This window comes from Chaetodon trifascialis, chromosome 12 (assembly GCF_039877785.1).
Source record: "Chaetodon trifascialis isolate fChaTrf1 chromosome 12, fChaTrf1.hap1, whole genome shotgun sequence".
NCBI classification, from domain to species: domain Eukaryota; kingdom Metazoa; phylum Chordata; class Actinopteri; order Chaetodontiformes; family Chaetodontidae; genus Chaetodon; species Chaetodon trifascialis.
Window position 1 is genome coordinate 3887705 of NC_092067.1, and position 27474 is coordinate 3915178.

Below are 27474 nucleotides of genomic sequence, written 5' to 3' on the forward strand. Positions count from 1 at the left end.
TAAGAGCACATGAAAAAGCTTTATTGTCACACCAAGCTTTTACATAAACAAATTTAGAGTTTTTGACTTCAAGCTCAGAATGTTTAAACTATTAAGCAATGCCACTGGGGAGGACAAGAAGTGAACTCACTGTTATATAACTTACATAATTTATTAAATATCTTTATTTGGCAGGATTTTACAAGGAAGCAGGAAAAATACATAAGTTAGTAGAGGTGCTGTACAGCTCTTTTTTTTTTTTTTTTTTTTTTTTCCACTTTTCTTGCCTGTGGTCAGAGAGAGGCAGAATGTAACACTGGGAACAGCAGTAGCAAGACAGCTTACAGCATCTGCTTCTAAATAGAGTTGAGCCTTTGCAGGTACACATTCAGCTTTCACAAACACAACAATATAGCACTAGAGGTCATTTGGGATGCACAGGAATGTAAAGTAGATAAAGAAAATAGGAGAGGGGCCTAGGCAATGGAAAAGTTCTACTTCAACAACTTAACATTCACATCGGGAGAGAATCCGTTCACTGATGCGTTCTCTTCACCAGTCAAATCATGACTCTTAATACATTCCTTTAATGTAAACCAAGATATAAGCACTCCCTCACTCTCAGGTTAATACTTCACTGTCTTCTTTTCTAGTATTTTGTAATAGTAGGTATATCACTTTGGATTTTTTTTTTTTTTTTTTTTTTTTAAATAGTGGATTTTGCGATTTATTCATTTTTGCATGTAAACAAATCATACAGCACAAACACCCTTGAGATTATATGGCCATTTGGCAGCCTAGAGATTAAGTAGTAACAGACAAGGCATCTGCAGAGACCTATAGCATACTGTGAGGCAGCGTGGGCACAGACAAATCACTGCTGCTCCATTAGTGTAGGCCAATATATTAAGAATAATAATGCTGAGCTTTAAAAGTCAATGACGATTGATCCATGCAGGTGAGCACCACCACCAACACTTAGTTTATAGTATTAGATATGAGGCTGTGCTATAATACAGTGTTTCAAACTCACAAAGGAAGTCCTGATATAACTCTGAAGACCTTGCGGCATTGTGTCATCCTTAGGTCCCTCACTTAAAAAACAATAAATAAACAGCAACATCAAAATGTATCCCAATCACTTTTCTTTGGAGGGGGGGACTGTGCATGTTGATGAATGACTGCAGAGGGGACCGGCCATGCTGTGAGTAAGTTCACAGAGGAGGCCAGGAGAGATCTGACGGCAGGGCTGGAAATGCCCGGTCTCCCTTCAGCCAAATTAAAAAAGTGCATCTCAGCAAGTAGCTGGTAGTGCTGTGCATGTGGACATATACATGGGGACTAGTGAGTAACAAGGGTGTGTGTATGTGTGTGTGTGTGCGTGCGTGCGTGCGTGCGTGTCTGTTAGAGTAGTTAGTGCTGTGTGGAAGTTGGTTGTGGTATTCAGAGTTCTTCATTCCACAAGGTGACTGTGGCGCGTGGGTGACAAATGTGTGAGTCCAGAGTTGAGCAATACAGTTTGTGGTTCTGGAGGTGCAGACCGGAGGGGTGTCTTTAATTGCTAAAAGATCCACTATCTGCGTCACTGGATCTTCCCCAAACTGGAATTGAGCCACTGACACAGATGAGCGGGTGATCTTACACTTATCACTGACTGCAGGAGAGTCACCTTATAAGCTATATTTGGCAACATTAAGCCAATGTCATGGCTTCTTTCATAGCTCTGAGCAGCATTTCATGTTTGATTAGACATAATCTACCTTCAAAAATAGACCTTTTTTTAATACCGTCCGCACTCGTAAACATCATCCACTCTAAATATTTTACTAAGTTTTACAACAAAGGAGATTGAGGCTAGGCAAGCAGTGTTACAGTATTAGATAAAACAGGAATACCAATACTGGCAAGAGGCAACATCAAGTGCTATTTATCATTCTACTGCCAAACGAATGGCCCCTTTGATAATCAATGCAAAGTGACAGTGTAGTATAAGTTACTAAAGATAAGGGTTTTACAGCTCGAACAGTGTCATGTAGATCTGTACGTCCGGCAGCATATCGGATAAACATGAGGAGTCACTATACCAACATTTCACTTATTCAGTGCTCCAGATCCAAAACTTCACTGGACAAAACAGCAATAAGTAGCACTGTCATTCTCAATGGATGAATACAATTATGGATTTGGAATGGAATAATGGAATACTATAGGGGAATAACTGTCAGATGCTGATGAGCGTCAGTATATCTTGGATTCCCTCTGATAATATGAGGGTGTGGTGTGCTGTGTGCATGTGTGCGCACAGTTGGTCTCTTAACATGTGGAAACACCACAGAGGTGAGCTGTGGGTGTGATGACATCATCCACCCAACATGGGGATTCCCTAACAAAAAACACATTCTCTTTCTCTCAACTCATTGCATTTGTGTCTCTGTCTGGAACAGATGGGATGGGTCTCTCTCCCTCTTTTCTTTCTGTAGCTCAAACTCAACCACAGCAAGGTGTGAGGGCTTCAATTCACGTGGGCGGGACAGACAGCTCACTAAATCAAGATGTAACATATGCAGCCCGATGAATAATGAACAGCAACAGCAAAACAGAAGGTGAACAGACAAAGAAAATACAACAGAAATACTCTTGGTCACAGCATGCAATGCAAAACACATGCCGCCCACATTCATAGGATTAAGTTAGAACATCTGACTGATATGGCGCCCTCTAGGGGTCGTGGAGTTTGCAAAGCCCTGTTTGGAACTAGGGAGAGGAGAGGAGAGGAGAGGAGAGGAGAGGAGAGGAGAGGAGAGGAGAGGAGAGGAGAGGAGAGGAGGCCCTAGGCGTTCTCCAGGAGCCACTGGAACAGCGGGGTGCGGTGAAGTTCTCTGCCTGCCTGGAGTGCCTCCTCTCTGGACTGGGACTGACTGTGTGTCTGACTTTCTTCACAGTAGCGCAGCAGCATGTGCAGCAGCTCTCCCACCCTCCACTTCCTCTCCTGAAGTCTTTGGACCACTGCTGGGAGCTGAAAGGACACACAGTTATCATTCACTTCAATAATCATCATTATTTCCCCTTGTGGGACTAATAAAGGTATATTGAATATTGAATTGAATCAATTGTAATTTAGATGTATTAGTATGGACCTCTGCCAAGTCTGGATCTGGGTATATGTGTACGGGTTTGAGATGAGATGATCCTGTAGTAATCCCACAATGGGGAAATTTACAGTGTTACAACAAAGGGGATAGTTGATTACTAAACCATCATTGTCCTTTCTCCCACCACCTCCACCTGGTTGAAGGGGCATCCCAGGACAGAGCTCACCTTCTTAACCAGTCTGTTAAATCTGTCTGTTTCCCATTAGTTATGGAAGGTACTGATACTGGTACTTTCTACATGAAAGTCAAAGAATATGACTACATCAAATGGATAATGTTAATTGTGACACTCTACAGTCAGGGGTGCTTGTACCACAGGGGGTCCTTTTGCACTTCCATGGATGAACATGGAGAGAAGCTCCACTAATTTGAAAAAAAACTTATCATTTAATTGAAAATCTATCCACATATTGAGTTAACTGTAACACCTGAACATGTTAGGTGTTAACATTGAAAGTGCTACTTTAAATATTAATAAATAACGAGAGTGCAGAGAGGTCCAAACAGTTTGCTAAAAGTAATGCAGAAATGGTTAGTATGCAGTAGACAGACTAGTAGGTAGGTAGATGAATGGAGAAGTGGTACAAGTGATAGTAGTGCAAATGCGAACTTGACCAATATTACCTTAACTATGACAGTTCAATGGTATGAGAAATTAACTGCAACATTATACACTTTTTATAATTAATATTTATTCAGTTTAAAATCAATTCAGTTGAACACATTTAGTGTCAGTGGATTTACTTGAATTCATCCAACAGGGCTTTGGAGGCATCTGCATTAGAATATATAATACAACCTGTTTGACTTAATCATCACATTAGCTGGTGGTTTTCAGCTGTTTGTCTCCACAGCAAAGCTAACTGTAATGGAAAACAGGATACCACTATACAGGACCTAACCCATAAAACCAACCTCAACAGTCATGGAGAGAATGACCCGTCTTACTGAAGCAATCTGACTTGGTTAAAGAAAGCCTTAATATTTAATGATAAATACCAAAGCGGGAACCTGTTTGACACGGCAGGTAATAAATCCTGTGTGTTCAGAATGGACTGAGGACAATCACCTGCTGGAGCTCTCTGTCAGGACTCAGCTGGATCTGGGAGATGTCAGCCATGGAGGCTGCCACCCACTGCAGCATGCTCCTGAGCTGAGGATCAAGGGTCACATGTTGAGGGCCACACCCAAGCTCCCTGACATCCGAGTTTACGATGACCAGAGAAGTCCTGGGAGCCTGCACAGTCCTGTCCACACAGAGAGTCCCTGCAGCACAGACAAACATGCTTCATTCAAGAGGAATCATATTTTTCCTACTACTTCCTGTTCTTTTAAGAGGCTGGCCCTCCTCAACACTGATCACATGAGCCTTTTGCACAATCATGCATTCGCATCTTCTCCTGTATATCTCCAAGACAGGCAGATACACCAAGTGTAATATGGAACAGTCATTTGCTCCCTCAGCCCTGTTGTGCTCCGTGCTGGGTTCCCACGCTCCCACAGCAGAACAGACCCAATGAGGAGCCCCCGCCCCCAAAGTGGGGGCTGCTCTGGTTTGACACACACACACACACACACACACACACACACACACACACACACACACACACACACACACACACACACACACACACACACACACACACACACACAACATGCAGCGAGTGACTGTGGAGGGAGTGGAGTGGATGAATGAGCATTAGTGTGGCTGGATATGGGGGTGGTAAAATCCCCGGCTACAACACACTCAGACAGGCAGACAGACGTACACATCCAGCCTGAAACAAAGCCAACTGTTCTGAATCTCAACGAATGGAAAGAGCAAGACCTCAAATTAGGAAAGGGGCCCCTCTTTTCCCAACATCTCTCTGCTGTCCAAAAGTGTGCCATGTTAAACTGTTGGATGGTTTTTCTTTTGGCTAAAATCCGCATTTGTTCACAATAGCTTTCACCGCATTAGAAAACCCTTGAAGGTGAAGTTGCGGGCAGTAAAATATGCTTACCACTGGATTCCTCTTTGACCTCAGTCTCCTTGTCCTCTGTATTGTCACTGTTGGGTGAGAAACATCACACAGGTTCATTAAAAGAAAGAAATGACAATAAGCATGCTTAAGCTAACATCCTTTGATAGAAGCAGAGCAGGATATCAGAAATCACAAGCTTCAAACAAAGCAAGCCCAATCAAAAGACATCTGACACACACTGAGGGAACCATGGTGCATATTTCCATTCACTTTTTTCCAGTGAATTTACTCTTCTGCTTCAATGTCTCGGACACAATGACAAAGTGTGATCTTGATTTTTCCATTCTGAATGGAACTCAATGTCCTTTTTGTCAATTTTGCAAATCTTCCCTGTGTGACGTGCCAACAGGTAAACAGTCATTTCTCCGCTTTAAGATTGTTAATCGCAGTCTTGTTGACACAGCCCACGGCTACAGACACTCAGACTCTGCTCAATATGATATAAGGACATCTCTTTCTTTGCAGAATGAGTACATATTTTCACATCCACTGTTTTCATGAAAAGGATCATGAAGGAGCGATGACACTGTCAAAGCAGAGGTGAGGAGGACAAAGAGAGACAGGGCAGCACCGACTGTAAAGTCATCCTTTTTTTTTTTTTTTAATCAAAATTTAATAGAAACCAGTACATAATGACATATGGAGCCTTGAGCAGCACAGTCCAATTTAATACAACCATTATTTTTCCTAACCAATCTGAACATATTTTGAAGTGTCAAGTTTTAAATGTAACTAATCCATAAACCTAAATCTGTGAGAAACCTGCCACCTAATGGCAGGCACTGAACTGGCCATCTGCTATTTGCCAATCTTCACTGCCAGGATGATGAAGGCCTGGGTGCTATTATACAACCCTCTATTACTGTACAGTGCATGTTATCTGATATAAGCATGTGTTGTGATGTTATTATTTGAAATATTTATGGACAAAACATCCAGAAAAATCCAATACTGCCATAAAGCAGTCCTGCTAATTGTCTTATAACATCACATACAGTGGCCTAATACATTGAAATATACAACAATGATAACTAAATGGTAGACATATTTATGTTGTATATATGTTGTATACATATTATCCATTGCCCTCTACAGCGTACCATCTGGAGAGTGACACCAGGTAACAGCAGATGGCCAGTCCAGATGGTCTCTGCTTTCATCAGCAGATACCAGCAGGCTTCACATGTGTGAATGTGGATGCGGCTGGCAGTGCTGCCAGTTTCAATTTCAGACTGAAAAATTTCTATCAAGTTTGATATGTTCTGGGAAGCCACTGGAAGCTTATTACAGCAAATATTTTGTGACCTAATTTTTTTGTCAGTACCACTCGTGCAGTTTCAGGCACTGATTGCCTTGTTGGTGTATTCAGATGTCTGTGGGAAGCTCTGACATCTAAGAACTGGTTGTCAGCTGCCAAACAGAACTGAATTAATGCACCCCATTGATGGAAAATAAAACCAAGAAAACATGGAAGTTGTTACAAGGATAACGTAAATGTGGCAGCTTTTTGCATTTAAAAGACTGTTTTTTAGTGGTGATCTCTCGACCTCAAATGGTACCGAGGTTTCCTACAAGCACATGCTTATTAACATGTTGACTGACAGTACTGCACTGCTATAAGCCCAAACAAGCGGCAGCATGGATGGAAGCAAAAACACTCGCCAGTCTGAGAAAACAATGGTGTGTTTATATATGGCTGGCAGTATGGATTAAGCTTGTCAAAGCTGCAGATTATCTCTGCGAGTATGTTTTCATTAATGAAATAAGGCCCATGATGGCACACCTGTAGGACTAATATGTGAACTGATTAAAAAAAACCTACAAATTATTAGGCACCCAAATTACATGCCAGTAATGCAGAACCAGCAAAACATTGCATGCTAACATTGACAAGCATATGCCATGTCAAGCATATTTACTCTTAGAGCTTTAGTGTGGTCATACAAGGGCGCTGGTGGTTCCTAGTATGAGACAAAGCACAAATCAAAATAGCATTGTACAATGTTTTAAATCATTTTCAAATTATGAGGCAATTGCCTGGTTCCAATTTTGTGTTGAGATTTTCCACTGATGGATCTGTAACATTCTTCCTTACTTACTTTTGGCTTTATGGTAAATTCAGTCATTCAACTATATCTTTGTCCCATTCTAGGTGAACCCCACCAGGTCTGATGTGCATTTTGGAAGGCTAGCCATGTCAACCAGCTGCTGACCAACCTGTCAGAGGGAGAGAATGACATGCGCTCCTCACAGGCCTCCCCCTCCAGGCCTAGACTGCTCCAGCTACTGCTGTTCCCATTGCTGCTGGAGAGAGAAGGCAGGTAATGCAGCACTACAACACTGACAGGCACTACCTGCTAAGCGGACATAATCACATGAGAGCTACTGATATGGAGCAAAGATCAGGATATAATCAGCAGTTTCATCCCATTTACTATAATGACCATGTCTACCATGTAGCTTCAACAAACAATACTCAGGCTGATGACCATTTCTGGCATTTGGAAAAATCCTTTAAATACCAGGTGAGGTTCAAAACAGAGAGGGATTCTCCAAATGATGCAGATTTTTCCACCACACACTATATCCCACTGAATCACCTGTAATGCTGATGGAGACAATTTGTTGTTAAAGGCCTAAAATGTGAGATCATTACATTCTTGTCCTCACATAATCCTGTTAATCCTGCGGGTTCCACCGGGACAACCAGCTGACAACAGAAACACAACATACACGCTCTGCAATTAGTCAATGATTAGGCTGCTGGCTGGAACCTGCACACTGTGGCCTGCAGCACTCTCTGTGAGGCTGAAGGGAGGAACATTTCTGATATCTAAAAATACCTCCTTTAATCTGCATTAACACTGCTACAGCTTTCTCCGTGTGGTTTGAGTGAATGACACATGGCGAGAGCTTTTTTCATGTACTCAATTATCATGTTCAGCATCTCAATCAGAGCTCAACAGTGATTTTTTTTCTTCTGTTATTTCATCTGCTGAGCGGAAATGGTTGCAGCAGGCTTTTGAAGACAGAGTAATGAATTACACATGGTGGACTTTGTTCCTGTAGAAACACTGCCTGAAGTGAAGAGAGCACTCAGACACACCTTTAGAAAATATTATGATACATTAACTTGGCCCTGATGGCCAAAATAACTAGCTGCGAATACATCATGTTCTTTCAGTGTCTTGGGAAAGAATCTCAAATGTTGTCAGTTTTGCTTCCATAGAGATAACAACCTTTGACAGAAATGTCAACACCATAATTTCCAGACTGGAGACTTGTGTGAGACCATGTGATGCGGGCCGATACTCAGACTTACCCACTTGGTCTCACTCTCGCCCTCTTTGTTGCATACACACAAATAGTGATGATGTACATCCAAACTACGAAAGCCAATTCTGTCACAGTGCAACCTGGTCCTTATCCCTGTGGTGCATTTCACAAACATTCTGAGTAGAACTTGGCTGCACAGACAGCTACATGAAAATTGTATATCATATTTACATATAATGCAACACTTAAACAAATCAGAGAAAATTATATTTTGGCAGTGAAGTCTAAGTGAGATTCTCAAACCATACACTGTGCCCAGTGCTGACCTTGGGAAACCTCCCATCTACACTCGAACAGACAGATCCCTGTTACATTTAAAGAAGAGACCAAGAAACAAAGTGGGATATGAGACATCTCACTCCAGTGAGATAGCACAATCACAGCTGTCATCATATAAGCCCATATGAGCCCAAATCCTGCTCATAGACGAATCAGTATAGAAACCCACAAAGGTTGTGTAACAGGTAAAAAAAAATCAATATAAATTCATGGGTACGAGCACAGGTAAAAATTTACGAAATAAGTACAACTTTCTGTAAAAGCCTATGACACAACCTTTGATCCCAATTCAATTCACATCTGCACGAATAATGGGACATCACTGATCCAACAGCAACGTAGGCTAGCTGCTAGCTAGTACATCAGAGTGGAGGACATAAAGGAAAAAATAGACAGTGGTGTATACCAAATTGTGGACAATACATTGTCGAAGGCCAAGTCTAATGTAGGAAAATAGCAACGGTATGCTGTACAGGTAATTTGGATAATTGGTAAGTTACATATGAGAAAGCTAATGGTTGTATACCTATCACTGAGGTGGAGGAAGCTGCTGTTGTCATCTGGGTGCTCATCCTCAAAGCTCAGGTTAGACCAGCTGCCCAGGCTGTCATCTCCCACACTCAGCTGCTGGGACACAGACGACTCAGTGGCTTCCCGACCTGGAAAGCTAAATGCACAGAGGTAGAAGGAGACAGAAAGGACAGTTTCAAAATGCAAGTATCTATACTTTCAAATTCCTGATGACATTTATGTCTACCTACTATACTAAAATGGTAAAGTAAGGTGAGAAGTATATGTGAAATTGTAGCAGCTTTTGAAGTCAACTGAATAAACCTGCTTGCTTAAGAATACTGTATGTGTGACCCGGGCTATAACATGAACATGTGGACATGATGATCAGAACTTGCAAAAGCAACTACTAATGTGAATTTTGGTGTTTGTACCTGATGTTCGCAGTCTGACAGATGTTGGACAGGGCTGAAGTCATGATCTCAGCTGTCAGGCTCTCAGCGTAGCTGGTTCCATCATGGCCGATGCCACTGTCGGCATTAAGGCTGGTGTTGCTCAGCTCACGTTTAGCTGTCTCCATTGCCATGGACACCATCTCCTCTGCAAACGCTGCCCTGTGGTCCAAGTCAATGTGTATTTTGGGAATCTCCAGGCTAGAGAGCCGCTCAGTCCTTGCCTGACATTCTGCCCCTCTTTTCCTCCTCTGTAATACAGGCTGGTGGTGGTGCCTGCTAAGTTTGGTGCAGTATGGGCACTCGTGGACCTGACAATAACGGCATGTCCTCTCTCCCAGGGCTTGGCCCAGTGATGACACCTCAGATAACCTCTGAGTGTGAGAGTGCCTATCATGGCCTTGGGTCCTCTTCTGCTCCCAAGATGAATGTCCAACTGAAGCCAGGCTCATCTTCAGAGTGTCATCAACTATTTTCTTCGCATAATGCTCGATGACTTGCATCACCCTACTCCTGTACCCTCCATCGTACAGGCTTCCTGTACTGTGGTAATGCTTGCTCTTAGCCTCCTTGGACAACAAGGGGCATGAGAAAGAGTTCCTGATGAGATTTTCTGCCATGTCTTCTAGTTTGGACTTCTTATAAAGACAGGAGTCAGTGAGTGACTTGGGCAGCCTTACAGAGGACAGATGCAACTTACGTGTGACATCACAGGTGATGTTGTAAGCTAAAGACTCTGCAAAGTTTAACAGATCCATGTACTCCCTCTGGCTCTGCTCTTCAGAGTCCCGACAACAACACTGAGCATCCTTGTCTGAGGGACAAGCCACTGACTCTACTCTGTCTTTGGGCGATGAGGCCTCACTACCAGAAGTTTTCCATTCATCTGGCAGCGACTTGGAAGAGTGAAGGCGGGTGCTACATGATCTCTGCTTGATCTTGCGACTGGCATGAGCCAGGCCTAGTTTTATGGAGCGGTAGGCCAACCGGCTGGCATACTGGTCTAGGACCAACTCCCTACTGCCTCCCTCCTTTTTCAACACCCTGATGAGGTAGCCCGCATACTCATCTGTCACACTCTCACAGCTGGGATACTCAGAAGACAGGCCAGAGCTGGCACTGGAGATGGTGCCTGAAGTGGAGGTGGGAGACCGGAGGACAGAGGCTACCAGGTCATTAGACCATTGCTCAGCCAGCCTCCCTACCCTCCAGTCTCTGTTCTGGTCCGTACTGGATTGAAACTGGTGTTGATGATAGTAGTGATGCAAACATTCAGAGCTAGATCTGTCAAAGCTTCTTCTTCTGTAGGCCCTGTGATATGGACAGTGCTGTGCAGAGCTCACCATCTTCTTCACATCATTGATGACCTCTCCCGCCACCTCCCCAGCATATACCCACAAGGTGTTCAGGGTCTGCTCTGAGAACTGGGCCACACTGTCTCTCCGTCTCTCACTGCCTTTGTCTATCTCCCCCTCCTGCTCTGCCACTCCAAGCGTGTCCATCTCTGTTGCCATGGAGACAATGTGACAAGCCAACCGCTCAGCATAGTGGAGAGCTTCCTTGTTGGACATTCTGCGAGTGGACATCTGGTTCAGCTCATGCCGGCCACCCACTGCCTCTAAACATCTGTTAGTGCAACCAACACCTCCCTCTCCTCCCAATTCTTCCTCTTCATCCTCATTGCCATCTGCCTCCTCAGAGAGAGATCTCATCAACTTCAGCATAAACTCAGCCTTGTCTGCCTCAGGGGTGATGTCTTTTGGACCTGGACCAGGCTCAGGCTGATAGTGAGGGGTAGGTGGGGGGGTAGCAGGGGAAAATTCCTTGGCCAGTTTGCTTTTCAGTTTCTTGGAGAACTGTTTTATCTGTTTTTCCTTGGAGACCTCACTTGACTGCTGAGGGGTTGAAGGAGGAGTACCAGGGGTGCCCCAAGACTTTTGGCCAGAGCTTGGAACTGAGTCATCCCTCGGGACAGATGTCCTCCTTTGTCCACCCATCTCAGTACCTGGAACATCAAGAGTATCCATCATCATAGGATGGGTTTCAACCACACCACTAATCCTGGGGTCTAACTCACAGCTGGCTATCCCCTGGCTTTGAAAGTCTGTCTGAAAGGAAATATTAGGTATGCTATGGTCTGTTGCTTGCTTGACAGGACCATCCTTCCGAACATACCCAGAATCTCTGCAGTCATATCTGAAACTCTCCTTGCCAGCTCCATGTTTTGAAGGGGAATCTGGAGCCTCATAATTAACCATCTCCTGCTTACAAGAAGAGCCACGCCTGCTTCCGATTGTCTTTGTGAGGAAATCAGCACAGTCACCAAAACTCTTCTTCATCTTAGAAGCAGTTATGAGCTCACAAGCCTCAGTTACTATCATTTCCACCATGTTGCCAGAGAAGTTTTGAAATGGGTGCCTTCCTTGGTAGGGGTCTCCTCCAGGTATGGGTGTCTGTGTTCCATGACTATAAAGGTGAGTTTGTGTAGATGTGGTGGTGTCAGAGGAAGCTACAATTAGTCTTTTAGGGCTGGCCTGTGGGGTATCCGACAAGCTAGACTTATACTGACAGGTCTCCTCAGAGTCCTGGAGGTGGGAGAGGGCCTGGCCTGCTTGTGGTACAGGAATACAGCTGGCCATGCCCGATACAGTGAACAGGGCTTTCTTCACTGTGCGGGTAGCAACCTCTCCTGAGGGCTCTGGGGCTGCTGCAGCTGAGCCAGCACTTAAAACCTGCTGGTTAGCAAAAGTACTGCAGGTGTGAGTGCTAGTGTTCTCTGCACTGACTGCATAACAGATGTTGTCCAGAGACACACTAATAGCCGCTTGGCTAGTGAAGGCAACATCAGCTTGGGAAAGTTCTATGAAGGCCTCTTGGATAACAGACTCAGACAAGTCTGAAGCGTAGGAGGAAACCACCTCCTCCTCTTCCTCTTCTTCTTGTCTGTGGCCAAAGGACCAATCACTAGGGGTGAGAGGGGTTGAGGGGTGGGAGAACTGACACACTTCCATAATGCCCTCAAACACCAGCTCTTCAGCCAGATCTGCAGCAAAACGTGTTACTGTGCTGTGGAAAATCTGCTTTTTCACAGTCAGGAACTCTTTCAGTGCCCCTGACACAGCCTCTCCAACTAGGAAACCAGCTAATCCATTGATTGCTCGTTCCTTCAACACATAGGCATGGCGCATGCCTATCTCATGGAAGGCCATCTGAAACACAGATGATGTGAGCCTGGCAGCTAGATGGCACAAGGTGGTGGTACAGGAGGATACACCTTTTTGGAGGTCTCGCAAGGCGCTTCCCAAACTCATTTCCACAAGGTCAGTGGCAAACCTCTGAATGCCATCCTTCAGTGACTGTGATTTCTTCTGCAGCTTGGTCACTGTTACAGTTTCTTGTATTTCTGAGAGCTTCATCAGGTACCCTGAGGGGTTCTTGAATTCCTTGTGGCAGACGCAACTGAGATTTTTGTTGTCACTGATGTCAACAGCAGACTGGTAGCCACACACAGATCCCAAAATTTCTTTGGAAAGACTGCTGGCAAAGTCTGCGTAGGTCTTATACAGAGAGCAGAGATCCTGGGGTTTACGTAGTTCTGAGCTGTCCTGTCCATCCTCATCGGTCTTCCAGAAGTATTCAAGTGTTCCACTAGAATCCACGAGCGGGCTGAAGGCTGAGGAGCTGACAGGACTGAAAAGTGGACCATTCTCCTCAGAGGGGGTCTGCACTGGTCGTGTTGAGTCAGGCACCTCAGAGTGAAGTGAGTAGGGAGAACCTGGTTTCAGAGGAGTGGGCTTTTTCACATTGGCTGGGAGAGTGGGCTGGTCAAAGCAGTGAGGATTCATACCCTTAGTTGAGCAGCCCCTAGAAACATATTTGGATGCTGACCCACTGGAGCTGGACTCAGTGGCCCTTTTCTGTGTGGATGGGGCACTAGTGGCATCCAGAGGCAGTGCAAGAGTGCAGCTCTCTGAGCTCAGTTCCTCCAGGTCATCAAACTGGTCAAAACTATCAAAGAATTCACTGACTTCAGAGTCTGAGTCTTCAACTCGCTCTCTGGGCCCCCCTGGCACCTGGGGGATGTCAAGCTTGGCCAGCAGGCTCTTTTGGTAGCCCACCTCATCCAAGAAAATTATTGGGCTGGGGCTGGAGCAGTCTGACTCTTCTGATTCACTGACATGAATCAAAGGCGAGGGGAGACGAGCTCCAGGACTGCAGTAAGTCCACTGGGATTCCACACCTGATGACCTCTGGACTGTGACAGATACATCTGGGCCTGACCTATGTTTGGCTGAAGATGAGCTTATGATAATGCGGGAGCCTGATAACTCCTTTCTTCTCTTGTGGGCGGGGACTGTCTGTGATGCCACATCACGTTTTTTAAAATGGCGATAGGAAGATGCAGCTGCGGAGATGGACAAGGACAGAGAGGAGAAAAACAGTTATACACAGTAAATACAAAGATGGGATAAAAGACAAAAAAGTTAACCAGAAAAGAAAGCTGAGTGAAAACAAAAAATGTTCATCCATTGTGCCTTGATTATACACAAAGGTACAGGAAAAAACTGCATCCCAACAATAAAATATCTTATCCGTGCCAGTGCAGTTAACAGATACACTTTAAATTCATGACACAAAATTATGATGGTATAGAAAACAGAGGATTTAAAATTCATTTTGGATTTCTAAGAAGTATCTTTATTCAGATGGATACTCAACAAAAGAGAACAGAGGCTACTGAAGGCCACTAAGCATTGCATATTAAACCTACAGGGATTGTCTCCTGTGTCGTCCTCCTCCAGATGCTCCAGGGCAGTGACAAAGTCATCCTCAATTGATGAGACTGACTGGTTGGTGTCATCTTCCTCTGGCTGGCTGGGCTCAGCTGTGCCCCTCTGAATAGTCTGAATTTCCAAAGCATAGCGAACACCTGCCATGTAGCACCCCAGCAAACCCACCAAAGATCCTACACTGGCCTGAGGGTAGATGGTAGTGGTGGGATTATGCCTCAGCACACACACGGCCTTTAACCAACACTGAAGGAAGTAGAAAACAACACAGTAAGAGATAAAGAGGGGAAGAGAAAAAAGGAAGAAAAGACAAAGGGAAATACTGAAAGTTAAGCCTGGTTACCTGATGATTTATTCAGCTCATTTATTGTAAAGGACAATTTACAGCATTTGTAACCAACAGGCAGACAAATAATGTCCTGCAAACACTAAGAACAAGACAAGCTGATAACGTGAATGATCTCGGCTGTTGCAAATTAATAACAATTCAGATAGCGATTTTCTAATCTTACAGGAGCAGGGAAGAGGGCCGGAATTGCATTGTTATGTCTGTACTCTGATTGCAACTTGATTATTTACATGTGCAGAATACAAAATCATTCTGTGCAAGTCCACTCTGGAATGTAACAGATAAGGTGGGAGGTCTCACTGTCTGAAACGGACAAAAAAATCACGGAGTGAGGTGCAGGGTCTGATTGTGGGATAGAAAAACAACATCTCGATGTCTGTCTATCCCACCTGCATTTTTTCCAAAATATGAGAAAGACAGTATATTGGTTTATGTGTGGGTACAAACAAAGCTATAAATGTGTGGAAACAATCCAGGCAACAAATACCACACTTAAAAATGATTACATTTTACTGCTTACTGTTAAAAATCAAATTTGTCAATAAATATCTGCCAAATGCATCAGATGTCTATCAGAGACTTATTCAAATGTGCATGTTTCTATTGGAAATTAAGTTGTTTAAGTTTCTTTTCTAAATGACATTAACACATGTTGAGAGAATTCTATGAAAACAAGTATTATCTCAAGAAATGATCTTGAGCCACTGGTACCTGTTGTAAAAAAAAATAACTTCTTGATGGAATAGATCTATTGACAGGCACAGAAAAACTTGAGTACTATATAGTACCTCATTCTTACTTCCCCTTGTTCTCTTCCCTTACTTCCCTGTCTTCTGCTAACTTGCTTCATTCACATGCTGACTGAGCACATTCCTTCTGTAGAAAAGGCCCCAAAATCGCCAGTTTATTGTACTGACTATTGTTGATGTGCCTTTAATTATATATTCGTCAGTGTTCAATTCAGTCCTAATTTTATAGGCGAGCCAGCTCACGGGTTGGCTGTGAGTGACATCACACAGCAGAAAAAGTGAGTGTGTGAGCTACAGTTGTGCAGGACCCTGACTTCAGTGTGAGTCGTGTGTGCGTGAAAGACATAAAAACCACACACACACACACACACACACACACACACACACACACACACACACACACACACACACACACACACACACACACACACACACACACACACACACACACACACACACACACACACACACAAGGTTGTACCCTGTATGTGATGCTCCATAAGAAAAGTAAAGATCACATCCGCCTCTCAGTTCTTTATCCGTACATACTCTGAACGGCCTTAAGAAGTGCTCTGGCTGGCACTCCCTGTGTGAACCTGGCAATAAAACCCTGAGCCAGCCCCTACCAGACAGAATAGAGTTCTTTCCACTACACTTTCAATATGACAGGCTTGTCACCTACCTGCGGCCCAGCGTCCTTGTGCTCGGGCAGCCTTCGGCAGTCTTTGAGCAGCAGAACCTCATCATTCTTGAGGCTGTGTACATGAAGGGACCTGAGAAGTTCACACAGTCCTCCTGGTAGAGTTGACAGAGCCTTGGAAAGAAGACACAGAAGCGACTTAGCTTGTAGGTCAAAAGGTAAACTGCAAGATCTACCATCTACCAAGAACTCAATGGAAAATTAGCTTTGTTTCCATCGCTAACCTGAAAACTGTGACTCAATCTCCATCACTATCATATCAGGATTGGATCTGACAAGTGTAAGTCTATAAGCAGGACAGTACCTGGGCACCCTGAAAACTCACCTGGTGGGTAACATCTTCCCCTTCACACTGACCAGGTAGACACACAAAATGAATCTGAAAGAGCACAGTTGATGGTCAGTTTAGGTTTCAATATTGCTGAGCACTGCTAGTGTTTGCACTGGGGTTTGTGTGACTAACCTCTGTCAATCTTGTTGAGTCTCTGGTTGGCAGCTCTTGGCCAACACTGCATAGCTCTTTTTTATTCCTAAATAGGTTCTTCACACACTGAGCCCCACTGTCACGCACAGTCTGCAAACACACATTCAGCGTCTTATAAGTATATGGTTAGCCACATAAATAATGACAAACCAATGTGTTTGTATTTGTCTGATGATTAGCAGGAGCTAATGTCCATCTATAAATTGTATGTCGGATGTAATGTCAGGTATAAAGAATATTTGGAGAGTGGTGCTTGCAATCCTATTTCAAATAGACACTACAAATTACAAAGTACAGATTGTCTGAATAAAATGCTGTGTCCCGGCAGACAGACCTCTTTCCGGACTGAAGCCCTGGACCTTTTTGAAACTCCTCGAATACGGGCGCAGGCATCCATAGCAACAGAGAGCTGCACGTGGCCGGCTGACAGGCTGCTCACCTGTGAACAGAAGGGTGCAAGGGAAAGAGGAAAACAGAAAATGACAGAGTGAGTGATATGGCAAAAAGTTCAGAAAATAAGGTCAAACTTGTGAAATAAGGAAGCTAGAGAGAACATAGAAAGTCAGTGAGTTTGAGTCATATCATTACTTTTGGTCCCACAGCTGAACCTTTTGTATGAGGCTCTCTCTCTCTTGTTCTATCAACAATCTTCAGCAAGTAAAAGAAAACAGAGTTGTTGCTCTTATGTGGTACTCAGCTGTCTCACCCTCAACCATAGCAACAATCACATGACAGCCATGACAGCATCAGCCCTCTTAGTAAACAAAATGATATCACAGTATTCTCTACCTACTGCTACACACCGACATGCCAAAACAGGAAGCATGATGTGACAAAGTCAAGAGTTAAGTCACTGCACCTGTGGTATTCAGCAGTTTAATGAGCCAACAGTTACCGACTCAGGCCTGTAAAACAAAACATTCCACCACAGGAGGCAATACATTAGTTAACATTTTGGTTTGTGTTCTGCATTTTTGAGATTGTACAGCCAACCTTCTAGACCAACATTTCTTCCAACCCGTGTGAAAACAACATGAATCAAGCTCTTAAAAGTAGGCCCAGACATGTCCTGCTAGTGAGGATAAGCTATAGTAGGCCATGCTTCTTTGATATTCTTTAAACAGTCAGGCCTGCATCAAAGATCAAAGAGCAAGGCAATAGAACAGGGGTGTGTGCTCAGAACAGGGGAAGCACACTTGGTAAGCAGCATGAGAGAGCGGGTAAAGGAGGCAAAATATTTACAGTGTACAAGAAGGAAAAGTTTCCCAAGAAATCCAAGCCTCTCCTTTGAGGTATGGTCCAAAGCAGCTAGTTGAGTCTAGACCCAGGCAGGCGGTCCTACTGATCAGCCCATCCTACATCCTGAGAACCAGAGGGATAGAGTACATGCCACTGGCTTCCTCTGGTGTTTCAGGACCTCCAAGCTTCTCATGGGTGCTTTGGTGGGCTGTACAAAAACAACACAGCCAGCAACTTCTTCCTAACCTCAACTATGCAGTGCATCTCAATTCGCTCACAAAGGAAGCAGGCACAATGACGTCTATTATGGCTGTGACTATCTCGAACAGAGATGAACAGCATTAAGTAGCTGGCAGGGTGCTTTTTTAGCCTGGGATGTTTCATGTTTAATATCCAGCTTTAGCATTCAATGGAACAGTATATGAGTCAACTTAATAGGCCTCCATCATCATGTAGCTAATGTGGTCACATAATACCACATGTATTTGGCATTAGTCATGTCATGGAACAAGTTCAAGTCTAAGTTTAGGCTTAAACAAATCCTCAAGAGCTGATTCATAAAACTAATTATCACAGTTTGCACAAAAATGTAATGGAGCTAGACTGATGCAGTTGAAGGATTCTGGGGGGTGTTTGTGATCATCATAGAAGGGAGACAGCAAAACAACCTGTCAAGGGCAAAAACTGTGTAGTCTAAAATCTTGTTTGGTTGGGAGCTGATGTGGGCCAATTTTTGAGCTTGAGTCTGGGTGGCCGGAAGGATAGATAAACAGAGACTGAGAGAGAGAAACACAGCCTGGAGAACATGAGAAAAACTCACAGCTCACTGTGAGACCAAACGCAGGTCTCTAATGAGGAACAGGTGACTTTTTGGTCAGGTGATATCAGGACTCCTCACTTCTTTGCATGTTTTTTTCTTCAAATGATTAGTTGGCATACACCAATCCGATACTGACAGTGAATATGAGTTCTATACTGACCCAAAAAACTGGATTGGGTGACGGTGGCGATGTAGTAAAGCATATCGTCGGGCAACTGAGTAGTCCAGCACTGAAGTGCACTTGCTGGTAAATTGATGAACTGACTTTCTTGGCATTTAGCTGACTTCTCACAAATCCAGTCAATGGTATTTTATGTAGCCGGCTTTACTTAATCTAGTTAATTTAGTTTATTAGCGCAATATAATCAATGACTCTAAACAACAAAAACTGAACATTACAACCTTTTATGTTACAAGTAAAAGCCCTGCATTCAAAATTCAAGTCCAAAAGTATTAGCACCAAAATACACTTAAAGTACCAAATATTAAAGTACTCATTATGCAGAATGACCATTTTAAAACTAATGTAAATCATATTACTGAATTATAAGAACGGCCCCCCTTCTCTCCAAAATGAATGCAGAAAAACTGTTTACCACTGTTTCTCTGCTACTCCATAGAAAAAATTTACTGAATATAAGTGTAATCAACGACAAGCACTTACCAGTGCACGCTATGTATTAACATTGACTGAAAATTGCTGCAAATATAGGCGCTGCTACTGTCTGTCCTGCTTGAAACGATCTAAACAGGTTGACAGCATGGATTTGTTTGGATCTATTGAGAGCTACATGAACTGTGAGACCAAAGAGTGTTGCAGCTCCCGCAATCAATGGCTCTGGGGGCTAGTGTTGTTTTTGGTGGCCTGTTTTGATTTTAGTCTTAGTCTAGTCTTTGTGTCAAGCTGTCATTTTAGTTTTTATTAGTTTTAGTCACGTTCATAGTCTTTTTAGTCTAGTCAAGTTTCAGTCGACTAAAAGTCTGAGCATTTTTTAGTCTTATTTTAGTCAAAATTATCCGTGATTATTTTCGGCTAGTTTCAGTTGATGAAAACTGATGGCATTTTAGTCTAGTTTTAGTCAATGAAAATTGTATTTTAGTCTCCTTTTAGTAATGCAATTTACCCCGTGTCAATATAGTATAAGTACCTCGTAGTATAGACAAAACCAAAATTTTCTTTTAGCCAAGCCCATTTCACAATTCAAACAAGGTTGTCTTATCATTATATTGTTACCTTATAGACTCAAGAATACATCCATTCCAGACACTGAAGGCACTCTGATTTCAATTCAACATATTTATTTCACCAACCAAAGCCGGCTGGCTGGCCATCGGTCCTGTTGTCTGTGTCAGCTGTTTGTCGTTAACGCTAACCTACTGCAGCTGCATCTTCTAAATAATGCCGTGACTGGGGATTGAGAAAATGACATCGCCTGCGACTGCGCAGTGTGACCTGATGCAGCCCCTGAAGTGAGACACAGGAAACAGAAATACTGCAAAATAGTAATAACAAGGCGACAAAACGAGACAGAATAACGTTAGAACATTTTGTCTCGTCTCGTTTTAGTCAACGCAAATGAAGAGACATTTTAGCAGAGTTTTTATTTTGTAAACCACATTTAGTCTCGTTTTTATTCGTCAACAATATTGCATTATATATTTAATGATAGTTATTGTCACATGACCAGCATTTACATTGCGTCTCGTCTCATTTTCATCACGTGATAAAGGTTCGTTGACGAAAATATTTAGTCATAATTTTCAATGATGAAAGCAACGCTACTGGGGACCATCTATGAACCAACCTATTCAATTCAATTCCATGTTTAAGACTAAATGTGTGTACTATGTCAATCATCAGCAACATGCTGGTAGAATTTGCTAAAACCTAACTGGGGTCAAGAAGAACACACCTCACCTCACCACAGATACACAAACTATAAACCAGCACAATAATGACAATAACCAATAACCACCATGTTCTGAAAGGACACATTACAAACACCAACAAAAAGTAACATTTGCATTTTGGAACATAAAACAGCAAACTTAAACTCAGTCTGTCCTGCAGATGCTGACCATGCCTCTGCATCCCTACCATCTCCCTCAGAATTTCTTACTGTTGCTGTCAGTGTTTACATTGTCCGCGACAATGATGTAGTGGGTCTCGTCTAACTTGGCATTGTGTTGAGGTCCTTGCAGACATAACATGACAATGACACCACTGCAGTCTGAAACCCATTAATCTATTTCCTACATACCTCTCCCTCTAATGGGCTTTGCTATTGCTTTACCCTCTTGATGCTTTGTCTCAGCACCTGACAATGAATTATGTACTCACCACCCAATCAGGGTGTTTTTTTCTCCAAGTGTGGAGTGTCACCTATACCTCACTGATGCTGCCTGCAGACCCCCATGAATCCTGGTTTCTCTGCATGGCCCAGCAGCATCAGGCTAAGGCTGAGACTGTCATCTCCTTTCTCACAATCCCCAAGGAGAGACATGAGCAGTGTCTGCACTTTGGTCCGTCAGCTAGCCCCCACCATGCTAGCTTGGAGCCAGCAGTGAAGAGTGCTATGGCTCGACCCAAATGTGAGCTGAATACATTGAGGAGGTGACTGCCGTGTCGTTGAGGATGAATACCCAGCCTCCCTCATCAAAGACAACAACATGCCAGCTGACCACTGCTACCCAGTTGAGGACAAAGTCAGGGTCTGCCCCTGGTACAGCCAAGGTTGGCTGACACTCCCGTCTGAGAATGTGACAGGATGATGGCCAACATTTTCAAATGCTGTTATGCTAATTCTGCACAGAAGGTGGCCCTGGCAAATAATATGGCTTTCCTGTGGGGTCTCTGGATCCTCGCAGCCACCAGAGGGTGGAGCTGTCACCGATGGTGATCAAAGAGATCCAGACAACGGCGACCTCTCTCCTCCACATGTCTCAACGCTTGATACGTGCTGTCCAGGTCAGGAGCAGGCCTGAGGACAGTCTAGTCTGTCCTCGCTGAAGGAGAAGGAGCAGTGTTTTCTGTTGAACGCACTTCTTTTCACCAACTCACTCTTTCAAGCAATGACTGAGCTGTTGGAGGTGATGTAGAAGCTGTTGGAGCAGTTGGCCCCTCTCCGCTGTCCCAAGGAAACGCCCTGCTTTCCAGCAGCAGCAGCTACACCAACAGCAGAGCTGTGAAATCACTGACCTACAGGCAGGCCTGCTAGCCAGCCCAGCCTCCACAGCTACAGCCAAGTTTGTGGCGGGAGCGTCAGGACCATCCATTCCACTTCCTGTGGCTGGTGGTAACAACGGTGTCAGCAGCCTTATTCTTTTGATAAAAGGCTAACTTTTACATGGGCTCGGACAGTGTTTCTTCTAGCAGTACACACTAACAGGCACAGAGGTTGGTTCAGGGGTAGGACCTGCTGCCTCTCGGAATGATGTCAGCAGCCCAACCGGTGGTGTGCTTTGGGTTGCTCCATATGAGAAATCCACAGCACTGGTATGCAAGCCGCAGCTCCATGTCCATGCCCTGGCACTCATGTTCTGGGACTCACCCTGCTGCCTTCATGCAGGGGTGCGGATGGGGTGCATCCCTCATTATGTTCAGTTCTTCATAGGTTCTGAGGCGGAACCTTGAGACAGTCAACCAATAGTGAAGCCCATTAGAGGGCTACGCACATTCATAGAACTGAAGTTATATCTAGGTAACTGCTTTTCAAGTGGCCTGTGCCACGCCAAGACATTTTTTTGCTGCATTAAGCAAAGCAGCAAGCTCTCCAACAAACCGCTGAACCCAGCAGTGAGTGCAGCTCAAATCTTGCTATGTCTGAAAGGGGCTTTATGCAGAAGAGCACAACAACATCATAGTATGGCACTAATACCAAAGCAGCAGTGGATCTAGTACCCAAGGATGCAAATGCTATATTGGTTAAGTATTCCGGTACTCTGGTGGTAATCTTGGAGGATTATAATAGTTACAGACCAGACAATTTTCTACCATCATTTCAACAGTATTTGGACATTCCCACCACAAGGGAAAAACTCTTGGATCTGTGCTTAAGTAACATTTGTGCCCTTTCATAACCACCACTCCCCCCCCCCCCCCCCCTTTAAAAAAAAAAAAAAAAAAAAATCATAGTTAACAGGAACTTAAATGTCACAAGCCACAATCATACAGCGCCCCTGAATGGTCAGACGACGCATCACACAACTCCACTACTCCCTCACATTCTTACATTTTATTCTGTAGATGCAGTTGTATTGTTTTATACTGGAATTTTAATTTCTAATCAATTTGTTGGTGCTTTAAAAAGATTTACACTTGAATTGTAATTCCTGTTAATTTTGAAGATACTATTTGATAGATACACAGTCATGGAAAAAATTGTTAGACCACCCTTGTTTTCTTCAATTTCTTGTTCATTTTAATGCCTGATACCACTAAAGGTGTATTACCTGAAGAATACAATTAAACACAACAAAAAAATGCAGCTGATTCCATAATACTTTATGTCCTATTTGACATGCTTCAGCTTAATTGTATTCCCAGGTATATAAGAGGCCATTTCATGACATAAGCAGCACTGCACATACAAAGGCATAGAGTGGTTTCCATTCAAGCCGTAGCACAACTCAAAGCTGTCAGCTCTCACATAATGCAAAAACAAAAGAATTATGTGAAGCCACAAAGGCAGAAATTTGGCACTGCTGGAAATTGACATGAATGAGAGACAGGTAGCCAAAAAACTGAAGATCTCCAAAACAGCCGTTCATTACACCAAGAAAAAGCAAGCCGAACATCCATCCATCCATTATCTATACCGCCTATCCCTTTCGGGGTTGCGGGGGGCTGGAGCCTATCCCAGCTACAATGGGCGAGAGGCGGGGTACACCCTGAACCGGTCGCCAGCCGATTGCAGGGCCACATGAAAGGACAAACAAACATTCACACTCACACCTACGGACAATTTAGAGTCATCAATTAACCTAATGAGCATGTTTTTGGTCTGTGGGAGGAAGCTGGAGTACCCGGAGAGAACCCACGCATGCACGGGAAGAACATGCAAACTTCACACAGAAAGGCCCCGCCTGACCCGGGGATCGAACCGGCAACCTTCTTGCTGTGAGGCACGCGCACTACCTGCTGCGCCACCGTGCAGCCCGCAAGCCGAACATGGTACTACCAAATTGCTTGCTGGCCCAGACAGGAAACGTCTTTCTACCCCACTCTCTACCGTGCACTCATCTGTTCCTGTGTCAGGAATCATCGTCACACCTCCAGGGACCTTAAAAATGAGTGGACACTGTCGAGAAATGTGAAAATATCAAGAAAAAGGCACGGAAGAAGCCCTTCATCAACGAAAGGCAGAGCAAGGCCCGGTTACTCTTTGCTAGGGATCACAAGGATTGGACTGTTGATGATTGGGATAAGGCTCTCTTCAGTGATGAATCCAATTTTGCGTTGATGCCCACTCCAGCCAACTTACTGGTTAGGAGCAAGCCTGGAGAAGCCTACAAGCCAGACTGTCTTGCCCCTACAGTAAAACATGGGGGTGGATCAGTGATGGGGTTGTTTCAGTATGGGTGGAACAGGGCAAATGCAATTGTGTGAAGGGTGAATGAACCAGGTCACATACAGGGCTACTCCTGAAAACAGTCTTCTTCCATCAGCTGATAAACTCTTTCCTGACTCGAATGACTGGATTTTCCAACAAGACAATGCCCCTTGCCACACGGCAAGGTCAGTTAAAGCCTGGATGGAGAACCAGAACATTGGAACCATGCCTTGGCCTGCTCAATCACCAGAACTAAATCCAACTGAAAACCTGTAGAACATCATCAAACTCAAAATGGAGAACCACAAGCCCAAAAACAAAGCAAATTTGTTTGAATTTTTGCAACAGGAATGGGCTGCTGTGTTAGCAGAACAATGTCAGAAGCTGGTGGAGAGCATGCCAAGACGCATGGCTGCAGTCATCAAAAACAATGGTTATGCAATCAGGTACTAACTCCTGTGTGTATCATGTGACTAAGAGACAGGAAGAAAACATGGAATGCCTAAAAGCACTGTTTTTGGCAGTACAATGCCATAGCTATTGATGTAAGAACTTAAGTGATTTTGGTTATTATCAAGAAAACCATGGAAAATGGCTAGATATCAGCTCTTGAATTAAACTCTTATGAGCTATTTTTGTTGTTATCATTATATGTGTACAAACAAATGTACCTTTAGTTGTATCAGGCATTAAAATGAACAGGAAACTGAAGAAAACAGGGGTGGCCTAATAATTTTTTCCATGACTGTAATTGAAGTTGTTGGTGCACAATCATTTATTATTTCAATAATAAATAACAATTCAGTATATTTAGAATTGGTGTTTTTATTTTATTAGTTGCCTTTCGTTTACAAAGTTAGGAAAGCAATGCTTAATTCACAGCTGAATGGTGAAGCAAGAATGATCCCAGCCGCACAGTGAGGCATACATCTTACTAATTAAACACTGATTAGTACTCTGTATCAGCAGATTCTGGTATCAGCATCACATCAGAACTGAAAAAAAGTTGATTGATGCTTTCCTACTGATTACTCGATGAATCAATTAGACAAATAAAATAATAATAACATCTGGAACTGTTTTGACTGATAATTGATTGTCATTTCTTAGCCAAAATGCTGTACATTTCCAAGTCCCAGCTTCTAATTAGTCATTTTTCACAGCACACACGTCTAACATTAAGTGTCAGCCATGAGAACCTGACAGAGAACCAACATGTCCAATACCAGTGCCCACACAGAGAGACAGACCGCTAAATGGCATTTAGCCATCATTATAATTTTATTATTCAAGCCGGCGCTTTATCTATTGTGACATGTCAAAACGTATTTCGTGAAAAAAAGACTCTTGTGTGCATTTGCGTATTTCCTTCATCGTAGGTGACAGACCTTAAACACCAACACTTGGTCAAAGAGAACAATATACCAACAACTAAGACAAAATATCTTCACCAAACATAATCCTTTGATGTGTTAAATGTTCTCATTGTCAATGGACATCTTAGAAATGCCAACTAATGACGGCATCCATCCATCCAAGTCTCTGAATGTGGGTCTGGGTGTTGATACTGACCTAACTTCAACAGCACAGTCCTGTCAAAAGTGTCTTTTAAGATGGTTGTTCCCTTTCAGTGTCCCCTCTTACCACGCCTTCCTTCAGTCAAAGACACAGGGCTCAACAATCCATTTGCCATTTTACACGTACGAAATGTTAACAATAAAGATTGAGTGCTACAAATGCAGCATTTTATTTTGTGGCCGCGACTTGAATCAGCGACATTAAAGCATTTTACATAACGTTAACATGACTTGTTGGCCCTGAAACTTCAATTCAACAAACTGAATGTAATATTTAACACCTCCGCATGTTTCAACGAATTGAGTCTAGGGTGTAATACACCTATTGACGGCGTAATACATTAAAATGAGGCAGACACCGGGTGTTTGGAAGAAGCCTAGCTAGCTAATACCACAGCTTGTGGGGCTGGTATCCGCCGCAGCAGCAGGCCACAGCGGAGTCACACGCTGTAGATGCTGATGTTGATTCAGGCTCTATGCAGCCACTACCAAAACAGGCAAACTGTTACCTGACTGGCTAGCCGCAGAACGATATGCAGACATATCAGTTCATAACAAACTATCGGAACACATACAACAGTCATCCATAACCAAATTAACCACCTTGCTAGTTGACAGGCTGTCAATCACTGTGCTATCAGCAAAACCAGGCCGCAGTCGGCTCTGTTTGTGATGTCACCTTATTGTCGTTAGCTAGCACCTAGCCACCCAGCTAACGATAACCTACGAGCTAAATTCAAATGCCTGATCAACAACAATCTGTGGGCATTTACTGAGAATTCGAAATGTAGATATTTGCCTTTATCAGTTCATTTTACCTCACCGCTCAGTGTCGGACTCCAGCAGCGTTGACGGTGGCCGCTGTGTTCAATGCGCGACCCGCAAACGATTCATCCGTTTTGAACTGTTCTCGCTGACACTAACGTAACTGAAGTTAAACAATTCGCCCACCTTGGCTTCCCCAGTAATTCCCCGATTACTCCAAATTACAATTAAAGATGAGATCCATGGATGCATGGTTGATAAGCTTAATGACTATTGTGTCCCTCTATTTCGCCACAAAATGGCAACATGCACGTTCATTGAGACAGAGTAGCAGCTCCAACTATTTCAGTATTTGGAATCTTTATGACCAGGTAAAATTACTATTTAAATTGTTTCATAGAGCCAGGCCTCCCCAGAAAGTGAACTGGATGATTTCAAGAAGATACGCGTTAGCCTTTTACGATCAATTTCAACGGTTCTCAAAAATGAATCCGACTCCCCATTCACGTGCATCACCGTTCTTCCCATGAAAAACTGTTTAAGGCATTATCAATCACACGCCGAGAAAACGATTCGTGTCGCACTGGCACTGTCGAACACAGAACAATCAAGTTGCAAGTTGCATTATATGTTACATTGGGCCAAACTATATGTGCATACAAACTAAAGCAACGACAATGCAACAGTTAAATGCATAAACATGGTATATAAGTTAAT

General features: G+C 43.5%; 1 protein-coding gene across 3 annotated transcripts; it reads right to left on the reverse strand.

The window, feature by feature from the left end:
- On the reverse strand, positions 1-26853 carry akap11 (A kinase (PRKA) anchor protein 11). Of its 3 annotated transcripts, none has more exons than XM_070975419.1 (12): positions 26811-26853; positions 17139-17238; positions 16784-16894; positions 16646-16699; positions 16303-16434; positions 14504-14768; positions 9715-14137; positions 9297-9437; positions 7373-7456; positions 5135-5181; positions 4201-4397; positions 1-2995 (listed from the first exon to the last, which is right to left on the reverse strand). In XM_070975419.1, exons 2-12 carry the CDS (start codon positions 17199-17201, stop codon positions 2810-2812), a joined length of 5703 nt encoding a protein of 1900 aa, XP_070831520.1. In that variant the 5' UTR covers positions 17202-17238; positions 26811-26853; the 3' UTR covers positions 1-2809. The 3 variants fall into 3 exon arrangements, with proteins under 3 accessions (XP_070831520.1, XP_070831519.1, XP_070831521.1); XM_070975418.1 differs by having other exon boundaries at positions 7373-7459; XM_070975420.1 differs by lacking the exon at positions 7373-7456.
- Positions 26854-27474: the final 621 nt, after the last annotated feature.